This window comes from Mobula birostris, chromosome 10 (assembly GCF_030028105.1).
Source record: "Mobula birostris isolate sMobBir1 chromosome 10, sMobBir1.hap1, whole genome shotgun sequence".
Lineage (NCBI taxonomy): Eukaryota > Metazoa > Chordata > Chondrichthyes > Myliobatiformes > Myliobatidae > Mobula > Mobula birostris.
Window position 1 is genome coordinate 92,408,916 of NC_092379.1, and position 26,380 is coordinate 92,435,295.

General features: G+C 40.9%; 2 protein-coding genes across 4 annotated transcripts in view; one reads left to right on the forward strand and one right to left on the reverse strand.

Moving 5' to 3' along the window:
- The window catches only part of tmlhe (trimethyllysine hydroxylase, epsilon), a 37,586-nt gene extending 35,244 nt beyond the window's left edge, over nucleotides 1–2,342 (reverse strand). For both annotated transcript variants that reach the window (XM_072270595.1, XM_072270594.1), the window contains exon 1: nucleotides 2,224–2,342. The gene's annotated coding sequence lies outside the window, so the exon portion shown is untranslated. The remainder of the gene's footprint in view (nucleotides 1–2,223) is intronic.
- A 3,923-nt stretch (nucleotides 2,343–6,265) lies between these two features.
- On the forward strand, nucleotides 6,266–26,101 carry rraga (Ras-related GTP binding A). 2 transcript variants are annotated; one of them, XM_072270597.1, is made up of 9 exons: nucleotides 6,267–6,415; nucleotides 8,048–8,147; nucleotides 8,464–8,530; nucleotides 17,643–17,865; nucleotides 18,520–18,615; nucleotides 19,622–19,744; nucleotides 21,417–21,508; nucleotides 22,050–22,165; nucleotides 25,148–26,101. In XM_072270597.1, exons 1-9 carry the CDS (start codon nucleotides 6,389–6,391, stop codon nucleotides 25,243–25,245), a joined length of 942 nt encoding a protein of 313 aa, XP_072126698.1. In that variant the 5' UTR covers nucleotides 6,267–6,388; the 3' UTR covers nucleotides 25,246–26,101. The 2 variants fall into 2 exon arrangements, with proteins under 2 accessions (XP_072126699.1, XP_072126698.1); XM_072270598.1 differs by lacking the exon at nucleotides 19,622–19,744 and having other exon boundaries at nucleotides 6,266–6,415.
- Nucleotides 26,102–26,380: the final 279 nt, after the last annotated feature.

Genomic DNA, 26,380 nt, shown 5'->3' on the forward strand with positions numbered 1-26,380 from the left:
ATAGCTACAAAGAAGCTGCTGCTCTTGGTAGCATTTATCAAAATCAATTTGGTGTGTCTTTGTATTTACTTGCGGAGACTGAGAATTGGGTGGACCACCTAATGAAGCTGTTTATGGCACAATCATTAAGTGGTGACAGATTGCTGCCAAAATCTATTATCAGGAGAACAAAATCTAATATCTGGAGAAACATCTAGGCATATCCTGAAGCACGAAATACAATTCTGTTTGTTAAACTAATTGATTGTAATTAGAACATATTGCACATTTGGTTAAACAAATACCTCATTTCCAGTTGAGCTTGTATCAGAAGCAAATGAATTACTCAAGCAACAAACACGAAATGCTGTAGAAACTCAACCCACCCGCTCTCCTTCACTATTTCCCATCTCCTTTCCCTCTCTCACCTTCTCTCCTTGGCCGCCCATCGCCTCCCTCTGGTGCTCCTTGCCCCCCCCCTCCCCGGCCCCCATGGCCTTCTGTCCCTTTCACCAATCAACTTCCCAGCTCTTTACTTCATCCCTCCCCCTCCAGGTTTCTCCAATCACCTGGCGTTTCTCTCTCCCCTCCCCGCGCCTTTTAAATCTACTCCTCAGCTTTTTCTCCCCCTCCAATGCAGCATTTAACACAAAATCAAGTAAAAACGGCAGTTAAGCAAAAAAAACTGAATAAGTTTCTTCAACTCAGCAGCAAATTCAGTAAAAGCTGTCCATTGAAAGTACAGATAACAAAAAATGCTGACATAACGAATTACTTGCTGCTAATATACAATACTAGTTAATTAATAAGATCAAACAAAAGCAAACTTCCCACATCCGAGCCTGAACCACCTAGTGTTTATTGAAGCTGTTTCAATGCACAAACATCTGCCGAAGGGTCTCGGCCCAAAACGTCGTCTGCACTCTTTTCCTAGATGCTGCCTGGCCTGCTGAGTTCCTCCAGCATTTTGTGTGTGTTGCTCGGATATCCAGCAATCTGCTCTATCCCTTCCCCTCCTGTCTTCTCCTATCATTTTGGATCTCCCCCTCCCCCTCCAACTTTCAAATCCCTTACTCACTCGTCCTTCAGTTAGTCCGGACGAAGGGTCTCGGCCTGAAATGTCGACTGCACCTCTTCCTACAGATGCTGCCTGGCCTACTGCATTCACCATCAACTTTGATGTGTGTTGTCTGCATATTTTCTCTTGTTTGCAATTGAATTACTCCGAACTTTAAATCCAACCAGACTAAAATAACAAACTTGGATGATAATTATTTTAAAAATAGAAAGTTTTATAATTCTTAGGCATCACTGCTGCAAATCCTCACCCACCAGACCCTTAATGGTGATAAATGTTTGTCTTGTTCAGCAGGATACTTTAATTTGTCACATTTCCCCACATGCTAATTGATGAAGATATTATTCAGCATTTAACACAAAATCGAGTAAGAACGGCAGTTAAGCAAAAAAAAACTGAACAAGTTTCTTCAACTCAGCAGCAAATTCAGTAAAAGCTGTCCATACAGATAACAAAAAAATGCTGACAAAACGAATTACTTGCTGCTAATATACAATACTGTACTAGTTAATTAATAAGATCAAACAAAAACAAACTTCCCACATCCGAGCCCGAACCACCTAGAGTTTACTGAAGCTGTTTCAATGCAGTAACATCTGATTTTTGTTTTGATTGGCACATTTCATTGGATGTTTCTCTACACGGAAAAGATTGCCCGCATTTATTTAATTAGAATTAAACAAAATTACGCACGGCAACAAGTAGATATCTCTGGTGTTTAAAGTACATAGTAGGTTAATTTTTTTAAAGTAGGGTTCTGTTCATAAAAATATCCACAAAAGGGAGTTAATACAAGTAAAATTATATTTTTAATAGCGGCCTTCTGTTCGACGACAGCTACAAAGTCTATTCGGAGATCAACTTTGCCTTGTGCCAAATTATTTGTTGCCTTCTCAAACAAAACATTTAAAGTTGAGCTGCGATCGATACTTGAAGAAAAATATACAAACTCCACTCCTCAAACTCGCTCATGTGCGTCTTGCCCAGAACGACGACTGTTCTCTCAATGGAGAGAAATACAACCACAATGCGGCGGCAACGTACATTGGGAGCAGGGGACAGAGTCTGCAGCCTGGCCCTACTCACTAAGCTGCTCGACATTTTGCATTATAAATCAAACATTTTTTAACGATCTTAAAACAATCATATTTATTGCACTCCCTTACCGTTAGCAACTTCTCCCCAGCACCAGATTATCTGCAACAACTAACATAAACAAGACGAACAACCATCCCCCACGATTATCTACAGCCAGCACCGCCGTCAGAGAACGTGCTTGCTCCTGCCCACCTCATCACAAAATTAATCAAACACCATCTCTTCTGGCCTGTCTAGGTGGCGTTTTCTTTTCGGAGCGGAGTTCATATCCCAGCAGACAACCATTTAATCACCTGAATTAAAATATATATTCCCCGATTTTGCATATCGGAAAATTCGCGAACCAAAAAAAGCAATCCTACTATAAAATGAAAGTCAAAAACTGTAGATGCTGGAAATACGGCAAAATCTTTCCGATAGTCTTCGACCTAAAAGATTGACGTTTCCACAGACGCCTGATCTGCTGAGTTTTTCCAGCATTTTCTGTTTTTGATAAAAATAATCCTTCTCTCATGTTCCTTAAAGTGTAATTCCTGCAAAGCAGCATTTTACATTCTTTCGGCTCCTCCCACTTTCTCCGGACTCGGAGAGTCGCCATGGGTATTCGCAGGGGCCCCGACTATGTCTGCCTTCTCGTCGGCTATGTAGAACAGTTACACATTCCAAGCCTTCCCCGGTAATGTTCGCCAACTCTAACTCCGCTACATTGACCACTGCATTGGAACTGCTTCATTACCCGTGTCATCAACTTTGCCTCTAACTTCCACTCTGCCCTTAAATTCACTTGGCCCATCTCTGATACCTTTCTCTCCCTTTTTTGATCTTTCTGGAGACAAACTGTCGACCAACATCTTTATAAGTCTGTCGGTCCCCACGGTTATCTCCACTATACCTCATAACACCCTGTCTCCTGTAAAAATGCTATTCCCTTTTCTCACAAACAAGAGAAAATCTGCAGGTCGGAGGGGATGGTAAGGACCCGGAAACCCAAGCAACACACACAAAATGCTGGGAACTCAGCAGGCCAGGCAGTATCTATGGAAAAAAGTACAGCAGTCATTTCTGGTCGAGACCCTTTAGCAGGACTTTCCCCTTCTCTCAGTTCCTTTGTCTCTGCCGCATCTGTTCCCAGTATCGGATCTGTTTCCTCTCCACTATATCAGAGATGTCCTCCTTCTTCAAAGAAATGGGGTTCCCATCATCCACCATTGATGCTGTGCTCATCCATTTTCCGAATACCCACAATCACCCCACCGTCCCACCACCTCAACACAGTTCATCTTATCCTTACCTACCACCCCTATGAGGCTCCGCATCTAACACATTGGCCTCCGCAACTTCCACCATCCCTAAGTGGTCCTACCACCAAACACATCTTTACCTCCTTCCCTTTCCGCAAGGATCGCTCCCTTGTCCATTTGACCCTCCCCACTATTTGTTCCTGCAAGCATCTAAAGTGCTCCTCCAGCCCATCCACCTTTCCCTCACCACCATCCAGGGCCTCAAACAGTCCTATGAAAAAGAGTATGGTCAACGTTTCCGGCCAAGCACCTTCATCAGGACTGGAAAAACATCACAATCTTTTTTTTTCCCAGTCCTGATGAAGGGTCTCGGCACGAAATGTCGAATGTAATCTTTTCCATAGATACTGCCTGGCCTGCTGGGTTCCTCTAGCATTTTGTGTGTGTTGCTTGGGTTTCCAGCATCCGCGGATTTTCTCTTCTTTGCGACTGGACAGCAAACAGTCCTTCCAGGCAAGGCAACAGTTCATCTGTAAATCTGCTGGGCCGCCTATCGTGCCTGCCACTCCTCTACTTTGGTGAAGCCTGTAGTAAATTGGGGGACCACCTCTGCTCCAACCGAAACTTCCCAGTGTGAAACATTTTATACCTATTCCCGTTCTGACATGTCAGTCCATGCCCTCTTCTTGTGTCAAGATGAGGCCACCCTCAGGGTGGAGGAGCAACACCTTACATTCCATCTGGGTAGCCTCCAACCTGATGGCATGAATATCGATTTCTCAAAATTCCGGTAAAAAATTCCCTCCCTCATGCCTCTTTTTCTTTTCCCCACTCTGGCCTCTTATCTCTTCTCACCTGTCTATCAATTCTCCCAGGTCCTCTCCTCCTTCCCTTTCTCCTATGGTCCACTCTCCTCACCTATCAGATTTCTTCTGCTCCAGCCCTTTGTCTTTCCTACTCACCTGGCTTCGCCTATCACCTTAGCTATCTCCTTCCTCTCTCCTCCCCCACCATTTAACTCTGGCATCTTCCCCCTTTCTTTCCAGTCCTGAAGAAGCGTCTCAGCCCAAAATGTCGACTGTTTATTCATTTCCATAGATGCTACTTGACCTGCTGAGTTCCTCTGGGATGTGTGTGTTGCTTTGGATTTCCAGCATCTGCAGAATTTCTCCTGTTTATAATTTACTTTCACTTCTTGGGATGTTGTATTTCCATCTGTTGGTGCGGTTTCTACATTTGGGAGACCAAACGGACAATCGTCAGGGTCTCTCTTCCCCCTCCCCCACTCCCAATCCAGGACATATACCAGAAGCAAGGGGAATATCGATATAATACATTCTGATGAAGAGCCTCGGCCCAAAACGTTGACTGTACTTTTTTCCTTACATGCTGCCTGACCTGCTGAGTTCCTCCAGCATTTTGTGTGTGTTGCATTGGATTTCCAGCATCTGCAGATTTTCTCATGTTTGAGGTGATACATCCTAACCTGGAACCAGTATGACAGAGCTATGGGGTTAACAATGTAAATATGGTCCAACTTCAGCAGGGTCATTTGTGCAGGGTGATGGGGATATTAATACACTTTAGCAGTATTACATTAATCCCATCTTTATCCTCCCCACATTCTCATCAATTCTCCTCAGGTTCTACAACTCACCCACAAAAAAGTGGCAATTTACAATAGAAAATTAACCTAATGACCCATGGGTGTACAGGATGTGGGAAGAAACTGGACCCCTGGAGAAAACCTATGCAGTTAGTGACCCATCTTTAAGATGAGACAAGAAGCAATTTCTTTGTTCAGAAGATCTTGGCTCTTTGTAACTTTCTACCACAGAGAATTGTGGAGGAGGAGATTGACAGGCATTTAGAGTCATAGTTACACATCAGGGCAACATGCCCTTCAGCCCAACTCCGTCATGCTGATCAAGGTGCCATGAGAACCATATGCCTCTAAACTTTTCCTATCCAAGAACCTGTCCCAATGTATTTTAGACACTATAATTAATCAAGGACTGAAGATGATCTTTATTTGATACTTATACATCAAAATGTCAAATCAAACCGTGAAATGTGTTATTTGTGTCAAAGGCCACCACAGGCCGAGGATGTGCCGCGGCAGGCTGGTAAGTATCGCCATACTTCCAGCGCCAGAATTACATGCCCACAACTTATTACCCGTGTGTTGGAATGTAGGTGGCGGGACACCAGTGCAACAGGAGGAAATGCCTGCACTCACGTGAAGGAATTCAAACTCCTTACAGACAGCAGTGGGCATTGAACCCCATAACCGGCGCTGTAAAACATTCCACTGACACCTTGTCCCACATACAGTACCATCCACCGTGTGTGTGAAAATCTCGCCCTTTAGGTCACCCTTAGGTTTCCCCCCTCACCTTAAACCTGTCCTTTGTTTTAGATTCCTCCACCCCTAAAAAAAACTGTGACCTTCTACTAATCTATAGGCCCCGAGATTTAAAACGACTCTTACCCCAGGATAAATAACTCACCACAATATAAACCAGCAGTCTAATTTTAAGTACGCATATATTTTAAAATTTAACTTGAAATGAACTTCTTTAAAGTTCAAAGTAAATTTATCATCAAACTTATCATTTATGTCACCATGTACAACCCTGAGATTAATTTTCTAACTACCAGCGCATTTGTTAACTCTTTGTTGTTAACCTCCACTTGGAGATTTGTCCGGTTAAAACAATTTCTTTCACACATTTGAACTTCCGTCAACGTCTCTGAAACTAGGGCGGAGACTCGAGCGCCGCCGAAGCGCCGCGAATTGTTTGCGACAATGTCGCAAATAACTCTTCGGGCGGTGGGAGTGGGACGCCGTAAAGTGGTCACCATGTAAATGACGCAAGCGAAAGCGCGTGACTGTGGCCTGTTGTGTTCCAGAAGCTGCACGGCTGCGACCCAGAGGTGGAGACAGTCCGGGCAAAGCTTGGGATAAATCTGCAACTCCAGTAGGCGGGGGATGCCAAGCACAGCCATGAAGAAAAAGGTAATAGCGGCAGTAGGGTGCTTAGAAGGGAAAGGTTAAGGTGGGGTATACCGGACAACGGAATGACGGCAATGGGTAACTAAACCCCTTTTTTCATCTTCTCCCTTCCTGCGGGGGTTAACCTCCCCTTGTGGCACTTGTCTGGAAGTCAACATGCCCTCTGCAGGGTTATCCCAAATAGGGCACTTCCAGAAACTTCCTCCTCATTTGCGATTTGCCATCAAGGCAGCTTGTTTTCACTGGCACCCTCTCTAAAACCCCTATCCATCTTTTTGCCACATTATGATTGCATTTCTTTAATTCCCCCCCCCCGAATCTCCTTTCTTTTGCACCATTCAGCAGCGACACACCACCCAGACTATTTTAGTCCATGACTGTAGTCGTATCAAGGTTTGCATCCGTATTAAGTTTTGTGAGTTTCAGAGGATAGTCTGTTGAATTCTTTAATCAAACTGAAAAATCTCTGTCTTTGCTGTTCTCTCTCTCTTAGTGATTCCTGTTTGCATGACACTGCAACTGTCTTCAATGATAGGTTTAGATTTTTTGCTAAGAACTGTCAATCAACACTTTTTAATGTCAGAATGAATTAAGTTATCTGCCCAGTAATTTCTATTTGTGACTGAGAATTTTGGGAGCAAGTGCAGATGGATCATCCACTTGGAATTGTTTGCTTGTATTTCAGATTTCTCTTCTGGATGAAGTACTGGTCTGTGGCATTGTGAATATGTCACTTCAGTTAATTGTTTAGTTGTGTACCCCCATAATATTAAAGAGCAGAATGGCAGGGGCAAAACTAAATGTTCCCAAAATGAATTGGATAGATTCAAGCTCCGCAATTCTGTCACATCCATGCATGAGCAACTTTATTGCATTGCCACAACCATTTTACATCTGCCTAAGATTGCATCTGCCACAGTCCTCTGTTCCTCGAACCAGATTTTATCTATGGTTTGATGGTAATGGGAGATTGAAGGATATGCCTAGCCTTAATGTTGCAGGTTGTGTGCTATAGCATTCTCTTGCTGCTGAAGAACCACAGATGTCACATGGGTACTCAGAATTCAGATAGCTGTTCCTGCATTGTTGGATTCAACACAATGGTTGTACCACACAACATAATGAGCTGGAATACCCAACTCCTTATTTGCTTGCTTACCATCTGAGAGCAATGGACAGAGAATGCATTATTTAGTGAAGATATTTGATTCTGCCTCACTACCAGTGGTATTCAATCTCTCCTGAGAAATCCCAGGCCAGACTCTTTGGATCATGTGGTAAGTGACACGTGCTGTACACACATTGATAGCATTAAAGCTCTTCAAAAACTAGTTTGCTCAACCTCACTGGCTGATTGTCCTGATTTGCCATCATTTCGTTCACAAGCTTCTATTGAATCGTCAGTAATGTTTGAATCTTTTTGCTGTAAAGAAAAATGTCAGTCTCTGCACAGCAACAAACTGTACTAATGGATATATTTTGGGCAGTAGGGACTGCAACTGACTCAGTCTTGGTGACCTTACACCAAGGATGGGTTGTGCTCCTGCTGACCTTGTTCAAAGATGATGGGCATCTAAAAACAAATTGGACTCCAATCGTTGGTTCTCCTGTTTAAAGCCGCTGTTCTTTCACTAGGTGCTGTTGATGGGAAAGAGTGGGTCTGGTAAGACCAGCATGAGATCCATTATTTTTGCAAACTACATAGCCAGGGACACAAGACGCCTTGCGGCTACAAGTAAGTACGATGCATGATCACGATCAACCTTCATGATCAAATGCTATTGTAATGCATTTCAGTATACAGAAGATATAATTTCCAGAGAAAATAAAATTAATACCCCATAGTACTTAGATTGTTATTTGCCTTTATTTGTTTTCTGCATATATTACAATGCTAATGGGAAAATGTGCTAATGACATTGGAAATACAGAATACTTTTTCCCCGTGTAAAGTTAAGCCGTAAAGGACTATATCAAGAGTTTTTTGGGTAATGTAACATTGGTATCTCTTTGTAGATTCTAAAGTACATTTATTTTTATTCTCTCCACAGTTGACGTGGAGCATTCACATGTCCGGTTCCTGGGAAACCTGGTTCTGAATCTATGGGACTGTGGTGGGTAGGTGGCATTATGCAATTGCTGATGAAATTTAATCCACCATTCTTTGTTCACAACTGTCATCCCACTTCTAGAACAACTACATTTTTTTTCTGCAGTTTAATAGAAAATATGTGGAACTACTTTAGACCCTAGGTTAAAATAATGAAAAAAAAAGTACCTATTGGAATAGGAATCTGCTGCACTACTCATTTAGCAAAGCCTTTCCTGCTGACAAAGTAAGTTTCTTCCTGCAGATAACCAATCTAAGCAAAGAAAGTACAAATTTTACAATATATGAATGTAGTGGATACCCCTCAGAAGGATGCAACTTGCCTAATATTTATTCTAAGGAATTAAGTCTGAAAATGTTTCTGCTTTCCTAAAGAAATTCTTAACAATCTTTCTGTTGCAATCCAGATAAATAGTGTCCTGTCAAAGTATTTAGTCCCTAGCCCTTTGTTCACAGAAATGAGTGCTCCAACCAGGAATTTTGATCAGTTTAATTGAGAGTTTCTTTCTGTGAATTACATGCTCCCTTTGGCACAGTAGAACACCCCAAAAAAAACAAAAGAAATTGTAAAGCATGAAAAACAAAATATTCAAAAACTGAAATGTCAAAAGTATTTACCCCCCTCTGCTTAGTTGAACCGCCTCTCGCAGCCATTGTAGCCAGTAGTCTTTTTTAATGTCTCTTTTAGTTTTGCACAATGTGATGAAGTGATGTACCCATTCTTGAAAAATTGCTCAAGCTGTGCCAGGTTAGTTGGGGAGTGGCAATGGACAGCAATCTTGAGGTCTTGCCAAAAATGTTGGATTGGGTTAAGGTCAGGACTCTGCCTGGGGCATTCAAGGACATCAATTTTCTTCATTTGAAGCCACTCCATGGTTGCTCTTGCAGTGTGCATTGGGTTGTTGTCCTGTTGAAAGACAAACTTCCTTCCCAGTTTAAGCTTTCTGGCAGAGACTAGCAGGTTTTTAAACTAGGATCTCTCTGTATTTAGCAGCATTTATCTTCCCATCAAATCTGATTTCCAGTCCCTGCTGCTGAAAAGCATCTCCATAGCAAAGGCTTCCAACCTAGGGTGCAGAGACTCCTCAGTTAATGGTAGGGGTCCGTGGCATAAAAATGGTTGAGAACCCCTGCCATAGTGTGATACTACCTCAACCATACTTTACAGTAGGGATGGTGTTACCTGGCTGATGCACGGAATTAGATTTGTGTCACATGTACTGCTTAGTGTTGAGGCCAGTCAGTTCCAGTTTAGTCTCACCTGACCACAAGACCTATCAAATCTTTGCAGTATTTTCTAAGAGATATCTTGTGAAGTCTTTACAGGCAAGGATATGTTTATTTTTAAAGCTAGGAATTCCTTTTTTGCCACTCTTCCATAAATACCCTTTTCGTTTAAGGCCTTGAGATTGTGGAGTCATGAACTTCATCTCCAGTTGCAGCCACTGACTTCTGCAGCTCACTGAGTGTGACTGTTGGTGTTACAGTGGCCTCTTACAAGTGCCATGCTTCTCCAGTGACTAGGTTTAGAGAGGCAACCTGACCTAGACAGTGGCTTTGGTTTCATTTTTTTCCACATTTTCATGATGGACTGTAACATAGAATAGTGCAGCACATTACAGGCCTCTCGGCCCACAATGTTGTGCCGACCCTTAAACCCTGCCTCCCATATAACCCCCCACTTTAAATTCCTCCATATACCTGTCTAGTAGTCTCATAAATTTCACCCGTGTATCTGCCTCCACCACTGACTCAGGCAGTGCATTCCACGCACCAACCACTCTGAGTTTAAAAAAAAACTTCCTCTAATATCCCCCTTGAACTTCCCACCCCTTACTTTAAAGCCATGTCCCCTTGTATTGAGCAGTGGTGCCCTGGGGAAGAGGCGCTGGCTGTCCACTCTATCTATTCCTCTTAATATCTTGTATACCTCTATATCATGTCTCCTCTCATCCTCCTCTCCAAAGAGTAAAGCCCTAGCTCCCTTAATCTCTGATCATAATGCATACTCTCTAAACCAGGCAGCATCCTGGTAAATCTCCTCTGTACCCTTTCCAATGTTTCCACATCCTTCCTATAGTGAGGTGACCAGAACTGGACACAGTACTCCAAGTGTGGCCTAACCAGAGTTTTATAGAGCTGCATCATTACCTTGCGACTCTTAAACTCTGTCCCTCGACTTATGAAGGCTAACACCCCATAAGCTTTCTTAACTACCCCATCTACCTGTGAGGCAACTTTCAGAGATCTGTGGACATGTACCCCGAGATCTCTCTGCTCTTCCACACTACCAAGTATCCTGCCATTTACTTTGTACTCTGCCTTGGAGTTTGTCCTTCCAAAGTGTACCACCTCACACTTCTCCGGGTTGAACTCCATCTGCCACTTCTCAGCCCATTTCTGCATCCTATCAATGTCTCTCTGCAATCTTTGACAATCCTCTACACTACCTACAACACCACCAACCTTTGTGTCATCTGCAAACTTGCCAACCCAACCTTCTACTCCCACATCCAGGTTGTTAATAAAAATCATGAAAAGTAGAGGTCCCAGAACCGATCCTTGTGGGACACCACTAGTCACAACCCTCCAATCTGAATGTACACCCTCCACCACCACCCTCTGCTTTCTGCGGGCAAGCCAATTCTGAATCCACCTAGCTAAACTTCCCTGGATTCCATGCCTTCTGACTTTCTGAATAAGCCTACTGTGTGGAACCTTGTCAAATGCCTTACTAAAATCCATGTAGATCACATCCTCTGCACTACCCTCATCTATATGCCTAGTCACCTCCTCAAAGAACTCTATCAGGCTTGGTAGACATGATCTGCCCTTCACAAAGCCATGATCAGACCATGATTCTCTAAATGCCCATATATCCTATATCTAAGAATCCCTTCCAACAGCTTTCTCACCACAGACGTAAGGCTCACTGGTCTGTAATTACCCGGACTATCCCTACCACCTTTTTTGAACAAGGGGACAACATTCGCCTCCCTCCAATCCTCCAGTACCATTCCCGTGGACAATGAGGACATAAGGATCCTAGCCAGAGGCTCAGCAATCTCTTCCCTCGCCTCATGGAGCAGCCTGGGGAATATTCCATCAGGTCCCGGAGACTTATCTGTCCTAATGTATTTTAACAACTCCAACATCTCCTCTCCCTTAATATCAACATGCTCCAGAACATCAACCTCACTCATATTGTCCTCTCTGTCATCAAGTTCCCTCTCATTGGTGAATACCGAAGAGAAGTGTTCATTGAGGACCTCACTCACTTCCACAGCCTCCAGGCACATCTTCCCACCTTTATCTCTAATCGGTCCTACCTTCACTCCTGTTATCCTTTTGTTCTTCACATAATTGAAGAATGCCTTGGGGTTTTCCTTTTCCCTACTCGCCAAGGCCTTCTCATGCTCCCTTCTTGCTCTCCTCAGCCCCTTAAGCTCCTTTCTTGCTACCCTATATTCCTCAATAGACCCATCTGATCCCTGCTTCCTAAACCTCATGTATACTGCCTTCTTCCACTTGACTAGATTTTCCACCTCACTTGTTCCTTCACCCTACCATTCTTTATCTTCCTCACTGGGACAAATTTATCCCTAACATCCTGCAAGAGATACCTAAACATTGTCCATAGTACATTTCCCTGCAAAAATATCATCCCAATTCACACCCGCAAGTTATAGCCGTCTAGCCTCATAATCTGCCCTTCCCCAATTAAAAATTTTCCTGTCCTCTCTGATTCTGTCCTTTTCCATGATAATGTTAAAGGCTAGGGAACGGTGGTCACTGTCCCCCAGATGCTCAGCCACTGAGAGATCTGTGACCTGACCCGGTTCGTTACCTAATACTAGATCTCGTATGGCATTCCCCATTGTTGGCCTGTCAACGTACTGTGACAGGAATCCGTCCTGGACACACTTCACAAACTCTGCCCCGTCTAAACCATTGGAACTAATCAGGTGCCAGTCAATATTAGGGAAGTTAAAGTCACTGATGATAACAACCCTGTTATTTTTGCACCTTTCCAAAATCTACCTCCCAATCTGCTCCCCGGTATCCCTGCTGCTACCAGGGGGCCTATAGAATATCCTCAATAGAGTAACTGCTCCCTTCCTGTTCCTGACTTCCACCCATACTGACTCAAAAGACGATCCTGCTACATTACCCACCCTTTCTGTAGCCGTAATAGTATCCCTGACCAGTAATGCCATCCCTCCTCTTCCCCCCCCCCCATCCCTTTTAAAGCACTGAAATCCAGGAATATTGAGAATCCATTCCTGCCCTGGTGCCAGCCAAATCTCTGTAATGGCCACTACATCATAATTCCATGTACGTATCCAAGCTCTCAGTTCATCACCTTTGATCCTGATACTTCTTGCATTAAAGTACATGCACTTTAGTCCTTCTACCTTACTACCTTTACAGCCTTTTTTCTGCTTCTCTTTCCTCAAAGCCTCTTTATATGTTAGATCTAGCATTACTCCATGATGGACTGTACTGAGCTCCAAGGTACGTTCAGTGCCTTTGAAATGGTCTCGTACCCTTCCCCAGATTTCTACTTCTCTATTATCATTTTCCTGACTTGTCTTGAATGCCCGAGTCTTCATTTTGGTTTGGCCTGTTGAAAATCTACCATACTGTTCCCTCTGTATTCTTATGAATTCATTGAAAACAGATGATCCTCCAGGTTTCTACATCAACAAATTGTGTGAATTGGTAAGGTATTGCTACTGAGGAAAGTTAGCATTATAATTACAAAGGGGTTGAATACTTTTTAGCCTCAATTTTAGTTTTTAATTTTTAGTAAATTGACAGGTTTTGGAATTTTTCTTTTGATTTGACATGATGTTTTGTAGATTAGCTCAATTTTGCTTCAATATATCTTAAATTCAGAAAATGAGACAGTAAAATGTGGAAATAATTGTGGGGGCACAATGCTTTTTCAAGGCACTGTATGGGATCTGATTTATCTTTTCAGTGTCATTTTGTCCTTGTTCTAATAGTACATAAATATTTTGTTCATTGCTCACTTAATAAACATTTTATTTAGGATTGATTTTTAAACTCTAATGTGACCCTAATGTTATGATCTATAATTATTGTCCATTGTTACTTGTGGTAGTCATATAGGGCAGTAATGGTGTCCATCAACCCAACTCGTTCATACTAATCAAGTTGTCTGCTTCATCTAGTCAAACTTCCCCATATTTGGCCCATATCCCTTGAACATCTATTCATGTACTTTTAAACATTGTAATTGTAGCCATTTCTACCACTTCTGCTGGTAGTTCATTCCATGTATCCACCACCCTCTAAGTGGAAAAAGTTCCTCCTCGGATATGTTTTAAATCTATTTCTCCTCACAAACCTATGCCCCATAGTATCAGACTCCCCTGTCCTGGGATTAAACTAATCAGTCATCCTATCTATGGCCCTTAGGCTTTTATAAACCGCTAAGGTCACCTGCCTTCACTCCAGGGAATAAATTTGCAGCCTAATTCCATTTCTTCTTGTAACACAAGCCCTTCAGTACCCTCATGAATGTTTTCTGTGCCCCTTCCAGCTTAATGTCATCCTTCACCCTGCACACAATATTCCAAGTGCAGTTTCACCAACATCTACGGGTGTAACATGACATCCAACTCCTGTATTCATTGCCCTAACCAATGAAGGCAAGTGTGCCAAATGCTGCCTTCACTTTATCTGTGTTTTCACTTTCAGGAAACTACGTATCTATACCCTTTGGTCCCTTTATTATGCAGTAAGTTTTCTAGAGCCTTACAACTTATTGTGTAAATATAACTCTGGTTTAACTTGCCAAAGTACACCATCTCACACTAAGTTATATTCCATTTGCCCTTCTCCGGCCCACTTCTCAAGTTTACTTATATTCACTTGGAAGTTGAGATAGCCATCTTCGCGGTCCACTGCACCAATGTTGGTGTCATCCACAAATTTATTTACCATGTCAACAATGTTGTTGTCTAATTCATTACTGTAGATGACAAATGATAGTGGATGCAATACTGATCCAGGTGAAAACTTCCGCAGAAGATGGCGGCGCGACGCAGCTCGCAGCGGCCACTCCGGTGGTGATGTCTATTATTTGTCAAGTAGCGTGCCGTGCACAATACTGATTTAATGGAGACGGACGTGAGAACACGGAAGAACATCTGGTTAAACTTCTGAAATGCCTGCTTCGCTGCTGCTACTGTGTGGTACAGAATCTCCGGAGGAGAAGGCCCCGAGTCCTTGGCTTTGCTTGTTGCTCGGCGGCCGGGGCAGGGTCGAAGCGCTCGTCAGAGGGTAGTGCTCGGAGGGGCTGGTTGGAGGCTCGAAGTTTTCGGACAGACACAGAGTCCGCTGCGGTCGGGTGCTTCCAATGGTTCTACTTCGGCGAGTTGGCGGCGCTTGGAGGTTCATGGCGGGGAGAGTTCCTCCCCTCTGCCGCCTGCGTGAGATGATGAGTCTATCGGGACTTTGAGACTTTTTTTTTACCGTGCCCATGGTCTGCTCTTTATCAAATTATGGTATTGCTTTGCACTGTTGTAATTATATGTTATAATTATGTGGTTTTGTCAGGTTTAGTCTTGGTTTGTCCTGTGTTTTTCATGTGATATCCTTCTGGAGGAACGTTGTATCATTTTTTAATGCATGCATTTCTAAATAACAATAAACGAAAACTGAACTGAACTTCTGGTCACTGACTTGTCTCTTGCAGCCCTTCTTAAATAAAAGCACAGCATTAGACATCCTCCAGACTTCAGTTCCTCACCTGTGGCTAAGCAAGATACAAATGCGGTGGATTCTGGTTAATTGGGACACATTGGGATCAGTACATTTTGGCCTAATTAAGCGGCTACCCCAATTAGCAGAAGTTTCATGGAAATAGTTAAAAAAAAAAGTTTTTTTAAAAAAAAAAGTCAAACTATCATTTAACTGGGTAACAATTTGTGTATGTAAATGAAATGTAGAACGAATTAAAAGATTACCAATACCTCTATTGTACTATAAAACTGTATTAGTTCCTAATAGTTATCGACAGAGGAATTAATCTGACATGTTCTTATGATTGACTGTAAATGAACAAAATCGTGTAGACACCTAAATGCAAATAATAGACTGCCTTTAAACAATGCTTTAGATGATTGCATCTTTCCAATCTGCATTGTCATTGTAACCTTCAAAAAGATTATAGATGCCTTTGAATTCTTCGTAATTCCTAACTTGTTAAAGTAGTGAAATTGTTTCATTTTCATTCCCGACCATTCCTGGCATCCTAAGCCTGAATCCTTGAAACATCAGTGAGCAAAACAGTCCTGAATTGTCTTACTGCTTATTTCTTGCAAACTGACTGTGATAAAACTCACTGCTTTTTGAACACACATGCAACTGACGGTATTTACAAAACTGACGGCTCTGGAGGATCAGAGGGATCTTGGGGTCCGAGTCCATAGGACACTCAAAGCTACTGCGCGGGTTGACTCTGGTTTAGAAAGCATACGGTGCATTGGCCTTCATCAATTGTGGGATTGAGTTTAGGAGCCGAGGGGTAATGTTGCAGCTGTGTAGGACCCTGGTCAGCCCCCACTTGGAGTACTGTACTCAGTTCTGATCACCTCACTATAGGAAGGATGTGGAAACAGTAGAAAGGGTGCAGAGGAGAATTACAAGGATGTTGCCTGGATTGAGGAGCATGCCTTATGAGAGTAGGTTGAGTGAACTCGGCCTTTTTTCCTTGGAGCAATGGAGGATGAGAGGTGACCTGACAGAGGTGTATAAGATGATGAGAGGCATTGATTGTGTGGATAGTCAGAGGCCTTTTTCCCAGTACTGAAATAGCTAGCACAAGAAAACAGTTTTAAGGTGCTTGAAAGTAGATACAGAGGAGACGTCAGGAGTAAGTTTTTTTTTACACAGAGGTGAGTGCATGGAATAGGCTGCTGGCAACGATGGTGGAGGCGAATACGATAGGGTCTTTTAAGAGACTCTTGGATAGGTACATGGTTCTCAGAAAAATAGAGGGCTATGGGTAACCCTAGGTAATTTCTAAGGTAAAGACATGTTCAGCACAACTTTGTGGGCTAAAGGGCTTGTATTGTGCTGTAGGTTTTTTGTTTCTAAGCACAGTGTAGTATCTAACGACTGACACTAATTAGAAACTGTTCAGCAACATTCTCCTGTCCCAATTAAGCAGCGTAGTCTCAAATAAACAAAGGGAATCCCAGCTGTTTTCTTGATTTAGTTTTTGTTCTTTAAGAGTTATGCCAAATAAATGGCTGCTCAGTTAACCAAAATTCACTGTGTCTCTACCAAGGCCCCTTGCAATTGCTTCTCTACTTCGGCACGAGTGTTTGTCAATCCCTGGGGACTTGTGCACCTTAATATACTTAAAGGTTGCCACATCTCTTTTGAAATGTGGGTATGTTCCTAGGCACCATTATCCATATCTATTAATTCTTGGCTTCCATAACCACTTTCACAGTAAATACAGACCATTTGATCTCTCCCATTATGTTATAATGGAATCATGTAATAGTATTGAAATAGTGCATTCTGGCCAATTTACAGGAAATCCCTGGGTTCCATTCTTCAGGATAGTCCGTCAATCAACTTTTCTGCAAGACAGAAACATTAATTTTCTATTGTTACCTGTATTGCATCACTATGTAAACTTGCTATAATTTCTCCTCAAATGTTCACCCTGACACTATCCATAAATTTATGGAATATGTGCAGTCGTTAATGAACACACACAACTTTTTATTCATATAGCATTTTAAAAATGCTTTAAAAATGTATGGGTGAATTTGTGTGAAGTCGGATTTCTACTAACTAAAGTCCCTTGCACCCTGGGGAGCCCCTGTATATTTCTCTCTAGTCTTGTGATGTAAGGTCTTCCTCCCTTCTTTGTACCATTCCACTATTACAAAATCATGATAAGATTTGGCATAAAAGTGATAGCAATATTATTTGGAGGTGGATGGTGCAGATAATAATACAAGTTGTAGATTGGAATATTTAAAGAGCATTTCAACTAGGAAAGGTAGACATGGGAATTATTATATCTTGGATTGTTATGATATTGTTTGAATCTCAATGTTTAAATCTCAGCCAAGATACGTTCATGGAAAACTACTTTACAAGTCAGCGGGACAACATATTCCGTAATGTGGAAGTTCTCATTTATGTCTTTGATGTTGAAAGTCGGGAATTGGAGAAAGATATGCATTACTACCAATCGTGCCTGGAAGCAATTCTTCAAAACTCTCCTGATGCCAAAATTTTTTGTCTTGTCCACAAGATGGATCTTGTGCAGGAGGATCAGCGTGACTTGGTGAGTTAGCTGGCTAATTTAACATTTTGCTGAAGTAGAGCAATCATTTTGGAAATGGAATAATTGCAGAACAGGATAACCCAAAAGTTAGCATCTTTGGTTCTTGGGTTTTAATTTTCTTTTATAGCTATGTGCACAGAGTTTTTAGTGGGTAAGGTCTCATTGCTCAATGTTCAGTAAATCAATAAAAATAGAAATTGGCCTCTACTCTGACATATAATTTGATGTCATATTGTGGCTGATCTGAAATTGTGTTCCAAGTTTAACTGTTAGAAAGCTGAAAAGACTGATATACTATGCTGTACTTGAATTGGGAGTTACATGAAATGGATTTTGATTTCTGAAATCTTTGTGATACCCTCAGCTTTGCGAACAAAAGTAACAGCCCACAGTGATAAAATTTCTAATGAATTAACTCCATATCAGTTTAAAATTTTTATTTATAATTGGTAAACCTATTTAAACACTGACCTGTGGTATTGTTTATGCCAGTTTCTAGATGAGTACAAAGTACTCATTTGACACAGAACTGAAATTGAGAACAGGGCACTTCAGTTTACAGCCTAACACAAATATAAGAGGAATAATTGCTAACTTCTGTATAAAGGCTGAATTTATTTTCTTGAGTCTAATCTCTTTGGATATGATTTATAGATTTTTAAGGAGCGTGAAGATGACCTGAGGCGCTTATCACGTCCTCTAGAATGCACATGCTTTCGGACCTCCATCTGGGATGAGACTTTGTATAAAGTAAGATAGTTTGAAGTGATGATAGCTGTTCTGATGTTACAGATTTTAAGGAAGTTTTATGTGCGATCTTTTACAGAATTTCATCTTTCATTTGTACATAATACTTTATTGCATTACCCCTATAAATTTCTTGAAGTTGGACCAATTCAAATCAATTTTTTTATGTAAGAAGACTTTTCAAAAACCTTAAAGAAAAGATTAGAGGTGACCTGATAGTTTCTTAAAATTCAATTTAATTCAGATAGTTTTTTTTCCCCTTTGCTTCCCATTCATCTTGTATGTAGAGATAGATAGGATAGATGCAATGAAACTGAATAATCACATGAAATGAGAAGAACAATGGTATATAAGTACTAGCCTTTCTTTCGTGTGAAATCAGTGTGCTTTGCGAAAAGATTAAAAGACTAAACTAGTTGAAACCATTCAATTATGCTTGCATTGAGCACAGTATAGTTCACCACTCTGATACCGTGAAACATTGTGCAGCTGAACTCTGAAATATATTGGATGGAACCCTCGTGTTCGGACAACAAAGTGTAATAGAAATCTTGAGAGATGCCTGCTTCTTTTGAAGAAATAAAATAATCTTGCATTTGAGAGGAAAGGAAATTTTAACATCTGAAAATTTTGATTGCCTGAATACTTTTTGTAACTCCTGAAGTTGGCCAAAGTGCTGGTAGTAATGCCATATTTAGCCTGAGCTCCTGTCAAGGAGAAATGATCTTTGGCCTCATTGCCACTCTGTGGAAATGCTTCTGTGTGGTTATCTTGTAGGGATTTAGTTTGATTTGACAGGTACCCTGCCAATTGTGCCATCTTCTGGAACAACCAGGAGCTGGGTTAACACTTGTAACTGCATAGCATTGCAAAGATTATGTTTGAAATTTGACACCTTTTCTACCAGGAAGGTAGATAAGTTTTAATCACATGAAAAAATATGTTTTTCTCAATGCACAAAATGTCATTTTTGGTATTTTCTAATGCTTTTGAGATGCACTTCTCCTAGGCATGGTCAAGCATTGTGTACCAGCTGATCCCTAATGTACAACAACTGGAAACCAACTTGAGGAACTTTGCTCAGATTATTGAAGCTGATGAGGTGCTATTGTTTGAAAGGGCTACATTCCTAGTAAGTGCTCTAGATTCTTTCTTGCCTCCTGGTGTTAATTTGTGAGGATCCTCATGAGATGGTTGCTTCCATACGTCCTGCCTCCATGGTTATTAATATATGTGCCTAAAGGAGGAGTATCTGTGGAGTATTTGAAAAAAGTAGCTGGAGTTGGATTTCAACTCTCTCTGCCATCGTCCAGGCCTTTGGATATTTGACCCAGTAATGCAGCTGCTCACTTTCTTGTGCATTGTAGTAAATGTACTGTTTTTGTGAGATTGTTAAATTGAGCTTTCCTTCTTGTCACTATAAAAAGTGTCAATTCAGAATCAGGTTTAGTATCACTGGTATATGTTGAGAAATTTGTTGTCTTTGTGGCAGCAGTTCAATGCAATACATAATAGAGGAAAATAAATTACAGAAATATATATACAAACGTTTGTATTAAATAGTTAAGTAAGTAGTGTAGAAAGAGGAAAAAAGTAGGGAAGTGATGTTCATTTGAAGATGAATCCCTGAGTACAGTCCAGTCCCTGGAAGCCAGTGGTTCCCAACCACCGGGCCGCAAAGCATGTGTTACCGGGCCGCGAGGAAACTATATGATTTGGCAATATGAAACAATATGAGTCAGCTGCACCTTTCCTCATTCCCTGTCACGCACTGTTGAACTTAAGACACTCCCCCCCAGGGTTGGCCAGTCTGCAAGAATATTGTCAATATTGAACCCGTCCGTGGTGCAAAAAAGGTTGGGGACCCCTGCTGTAAGCCATCTTGCACTTCCCTTGTCTAATTCAATATGAATTTCTTCTTTTTTTTTAAAGGTTAAGTTTTAAGCCAATGCAACAATTTTTTTTTCTGACTAGCTGCCCAATCTGTACAGAGGTCCTGATTTAGTGTTGATCATTTAAAATATTTTTAATGTCTAAGGGGATCTGTTTATTTGGAAGATCTATCGCTGTATGATGTATTAGATTAAATATTGTTTGCTATTTAATATATTCCTACTATGTCCTGGTATTGTTCATTAAGATTGGCATTTCTTGAGAATGTGAGTCTTTGTAAGAGGGTCGTGGAGGTTGGTGCAGTCTAAAATTGGTAAGGGTTTTCTGTATCTTGAATGAATATTGAATTCAACTGCATTTTATTTGGGTTCGGAGGTTTCAGTCTGTTTAGTTTGACCTACATAAATGTAATGACTGCACTTAAATTTTGAGAATTAGGATGATTTAACTATACAAATTTTTATTTTGTTAAGGAATCCTTACATTTTGTTGCTTCTGACAAAGCTGCATGTACAACCTCTGAGACCTAATGAGGCCTAATGCAAGAATCTAAATTGGGTTAAGCTATCTCCATACTTTCTGAGAGTGGATCTTGTCCTCAGTCCTCTGTGCTTAAAAATCTTTTTTGCTTATTTAGAAAATCTTCTTTTTCCTCCATACACTATTTGGGTATTATATGACAAGAGTGGGAAATATGATGTTTTATTATGCACCAAATATTTAAATGCGATCTCTGATTTATGGCACTTCTTTCTCAGTTCTGCTGTTACATTGTTTATACTTTTCTCCATTATTGCAAGCTGTGCGCTTTTGGTATAACTGGTACAGTGTTCTCTTTCAGTGGAACATTTTAATCTTGATCTTCTGTCCTTTTACAGTGACTGCTTACAATAGCTTCCTCTCTTTTTCAGGTGATCTCCCACTATCAATGTAAAGAACAAAGGGATGCACACAGATTTGAAAAAATCAGTAATATCATTAAACAATTTAAGCTAAGCTGCAGGTAAACTTTTGAAGAACAAGATTTCTACTTGTGTTCACCAAAATGAGAACAAGAAATAAATCAAGTACAGTTTGCTTTAGTCTAGAACATTCTTTGAGGTATAGTGTGGCCGAGAAGCTGAAGAAAGCTTCCTCGGAATGCCATATCTGAGAAGCATTTCTAATTTCATCAGTTGTTTTTTTTTTATATATGTCTTTACCAAGTTGAGTGATTTTTGGGTTTCCCTACCCCAACTCCCTACTTTTAAGTACTGTTTGTAATCCGTTCTGATTTAATAGATACCAAAAAAACCTGATATAGATTGTGTTTCAGACCGACCGTCTAGAACAGGGGCTAATCAACTTTTTTTTATGCCATGGACCCTTACCGTTAACAGGGGTTTGTGGACCCGAGGTTGGGAACTCCTGGTACAGTCTTTGCCTTGCTTAGACTTTGTTCAGGATTTGCTGACCACAGAAGCACAGTACACGTTATAGTGATTATGGGATTCACTGGTCTTGGTTTTCACCATTAAATGTTTATCATTCTGCTCACTTTGTAGTAAACTGGCAGCATCTTTCCAAAGTATGGAAGTTAGAAACTCCAATTTTGCAGCATTCATTGATGTCTTTACATCCAACACCTATGTGATGGTAATCATGTCAGATCCGTCTATACGTAAGTAACCCGGAACTCCTCTTGCTTTCCCAATTTATTCCTTTATACTGTCAGTCATGATATTCTTTAGTTATGGTAAATTACACATTACAGAATTTTATGTAACCTGCGTGACAGATTACTACACACTAACTCCAAAATGAGAGATCACTGTAAGGCACGGAAAACTTACTCAGAGTCAGGTTTAATTTCACCAGCATATGTCATTAAATGTGTTGTGGCAGCAGTACAATGCAATACATAATAGAGAAAAAACATTTAAGTAAATATATGTATTCAATACATAGTGCAAAAATAGAAATAAAATAGTGTGGGCTGATGGGTTTAATGTCCATTCAGAAATCTGATGGCAGAGGGGGAAGTAACTGTTCCTGAATTGTTAAATGTGTGCCTTCAGGCTTCTGTACCTCCTGCTGGTAGTAGTGAGAACAGGGCATGTCCTGGGTGGTGGGGATCTTTAATGATGGATGCCACCTTTTTGAGGCATCGCTTCTTGAAGATGTCCTGGATACTACAGAGGCTAGTGCCCATGATGGAGCTGACTAATTTTACAACACTGTGCAGCTTATTTTGATCCTGGGCAGTACCGCCCTCCACCCCAAATGAGATGGTGATGCAGTCAGTTAATAGGTATACTTTTCAGTAACTTAATAGGTATATTTTTTACAGTTACCCAGGCTTGCTTGCCATTTATTTGCCTACAATAAGATTTTTATTAATTACTGAGATGATGGAAACACACTTTTGTATCCAAAGTGCATATTTGAGGCAGATTGTGGATTTTAGTAATAGTGTCAGAAGGTTTGAGGTTGAATTAGATGACTACCAAGCAGGGAGATTTGACTAAATAGTAACAAGAACAGGAGAATTTATTGTCCTGAACTTCTGTAGATGGATGTGTTTTTTTTAAAAGAACATACAAAAATGTCATAATGCGATCTCCTAAGAGTTATAAAATACACTTTTGCTTTGTATATTTTCTCTCATTATAACTCATTTATTTAAAACTTGTTAACATTTGGAGAACACATCCAACACTTTTCAAATGGTAATTTGTTTAATTTGATTCCTTCATGCTTTCAACATTAGAACTATTGATATTTTATCTGGTTCTTCATTGTATCACTATTATCCAACCATAAAACAATTTGATGGAGGAACTCAGCGAGTGAGGCAGCATCTGTGGAGAGACCTGCCTGACCTGAGATTCCTCCACCAGCTTTTGGTTTTGCTCCAGATTTCAGTGTCTGTTGTCTCGTCTCCATAACTATCCTGCCTTTTTCTTCCATTAACCTAACCTATCAAAATTAAGTGATAGTGCCACAAGGAATTTAGTGTTTTTGTAACAATCCAAGATAACATAGACACAGTGTGCATTGTTTCCTTTAGAATCTAAGAAATTGTTCTCATGAGAATGGCCTAAAATTAAATACAGGTCGACCTTCACTAGTCCGACTACCTGTAATCTGGTTCCTCTGATAATCCGGCACGATTATGCCTAATGTGATCCTTCTGTAATTCGGCATTTTCACTAATCCGGCACTCCTCAGTTCCCAGTGATGCAGGATTAGTGAAGGTCGACCTGTGATTGTTGTAATTATCCATAAATTATTTGTGTGACAATTATTAATGGGACAATAAACCTTTTGAATGTATCTTTCATGAACCTATTCCATTAGATATAGCCCTACTGAAACGATGCTATTCTGGAAACGGTGGGTAAGCTCATCCCTCTGCAATTGGACCTTGGACTTTCTGACTAACAGACCCCAGTCAGTTAAATTACACAACCTCTCCTCCTCCACTCTCACCCTGAGCACTGGTGTGCCTCAAGGCTGTGTGCTGAGCCCTCTTCTGTATTCCCTTTTCATCTATGACTGCGTTCCTGTACATGGTTCTAACTCCATAATCAAGTTCGCAGCCGACACCATGGTGGTTGACCTGATCAGAGGGGATGACGAGACAGCCTACAGGGACGAGGTCCAGCACCTGGCCGCGTGGTGTACCGACAGCAATCTGGCCCTTAACACCCAGAAGACCAAGGAGATCATTGTGAACTTCAGGCACGCTAGGAGCCACACTCACGTCCCCAACAGAGCTGTAGTGGAGCATGTATCAAACTTCAAATTCCTTGGTGTCCACATTTCCAAGGATCTCAGCTGGTCCCTGAACTCCTCCATCCTGATCAAAAAGGCGCAACAGTGCCTTTATTTCCTGCAGGGCATCAAGAAAGCTTACCTCTGTCCCAGGATACTGATGGACTTTTACCACTGTACCATTGAGAGCATACTCACCAACTGCATCTCAGTGTGATATGGCAATTGTTCCGTGTCAGACCACAAAAGCACTCCAGCGTGTGGTGAAAACTGCCCAGCGGATTATCGGCACCCTATTGCCCACCATTGAGAACATCTACCATAAACGCTGCCTGGGCAGGGCGAAAAGCATTATCAAGGATGCATCTCACCCTAACCATGGACTTTTAACTGTCCTCCCATCCGGTAGGCACTACAGGAGCCTCCGCTCCCGCACCAGCAGGCACAGGAAGAGCTCCTTCCCTGAGGCTGTGACCCTGCTGAACCTCACGTCACAGCACTAAGCAGTATTGCACCCATATTGTACTGTCTTAGTACTTTTATATTTGTGTGCTGTAGCACTTACTTGTAAATAACACTATTCTTTGCATTTCTGGTTAGATGCTAATTGCATTTCATTGGCTTTGTATCTGTAGTCGGCACAATGACAATAAAGTTGAATCTGATCTAATCTAAAAGTGATATTGCATAATATATCCCTGTCTGTTTCCATTGGGAACCTTTGATAGCAAATCTGAGGTTCGAAGCTTGTTGCTCTTCGGGCCATCTAGGATATAGCTTTGTCCTGCTGTCACTTCTACTTTTCATTTTATGTATTGCATGTTTATTTGTTTATGCAATTTAACTTGCAGTGTTTCTTTAAATTTTGACAATTGTTTTCTTTCAGCTTCTGCAGCTACACTTATCAATATTCGTAATGCCCGGAAGCACTTTGAAAAGCTGGAGAGAGTGGATGGTCCTAAACATAGCCTTTTGGTTCGCTGAAGGGCATCCTTATAATGGACTAGATATCAAATGGGTGTACAATAACTTGATATTTCCTGATATAATTCTTTATATCGTGTCTGTTTTTGAGTAACTTGCTGCAGTTGTCACATTTTTTGTGACTTTAAACATCTTGCCACGTAATTTGTGTCATTTCTAAATGCAACAGGCCCTGTTCATTCCAGACGCTGCTTCAGTGCTCTCACTGTATTTTAAAAATAGTTTATCTGGTCCTGTCTTAGTGATACTTCATGCAGGATCAGCAACATTTTGAAAAGTGCTCTGGTGATTATGTAATTTCAAGATATTTGTCTTTAAATTCTGCATGCAAAATATGCCGTCTTTCTTTCTGACCTGTTTTCTTTATCCCCGGTTAAAGGGAAGTTAAGCATATTGTATGTGTCTGTGATGAAAACTTTCATATTTGTGATATGACTTTATAGATACAAAGATAATCAGTTGAGTAATATTCATAGTGAGAGTGCTGAAACAAATGCCAGTTACTTTCTTCTGTTTGCACCCCCCTAAAGTTTTTGTTTGTAAAATGTCATTTAATGTGCTGTATACCTTTTTTAAAAATAGTATGTTTTTTGTAAAACCTGCATTATGGGTGGTCTGTTGCATTATTGAATTCTCTATATTCACAGTTGTGCTGGTTTGGGATGAGCTGATGAGACTTCCTATTTTCCTCCTCTTCATACTCCTACAGCGGAAGAGATTAAAAAAAACAATAAATTGTATATCTAACTGGACTATACTTGCACAGTCCTCAACTTGATTTGGCATCAATTCTCTGCCCTTTCCTGTGTGTTTTTTTTTAAAAAATAGTATTTAATAAAATCTATTTCAAAGTCAATTGTGGTGTGTGAACTATATTAGAATTGCTCTCCACTGTTCAATTTGTCAGTTGCTCTTTCCAAAGCTTTTAATTGACTGGTGTCTTGCACTTTTTCATAAACAATTTTAATGTTTTGCTCCTGATTTGTTTTGAACCTAAGAATTAACAGATTATTTGACCTATGGATTCATATTCCGTTGCAAGTTCTTGGGATGTTTTTCCGTGTCCTTCCATTTACAAGTATCTCGTGTTTGGTGGAGTCCATTGCATTCTTTCTCGTCCACTGCAACTTAATTT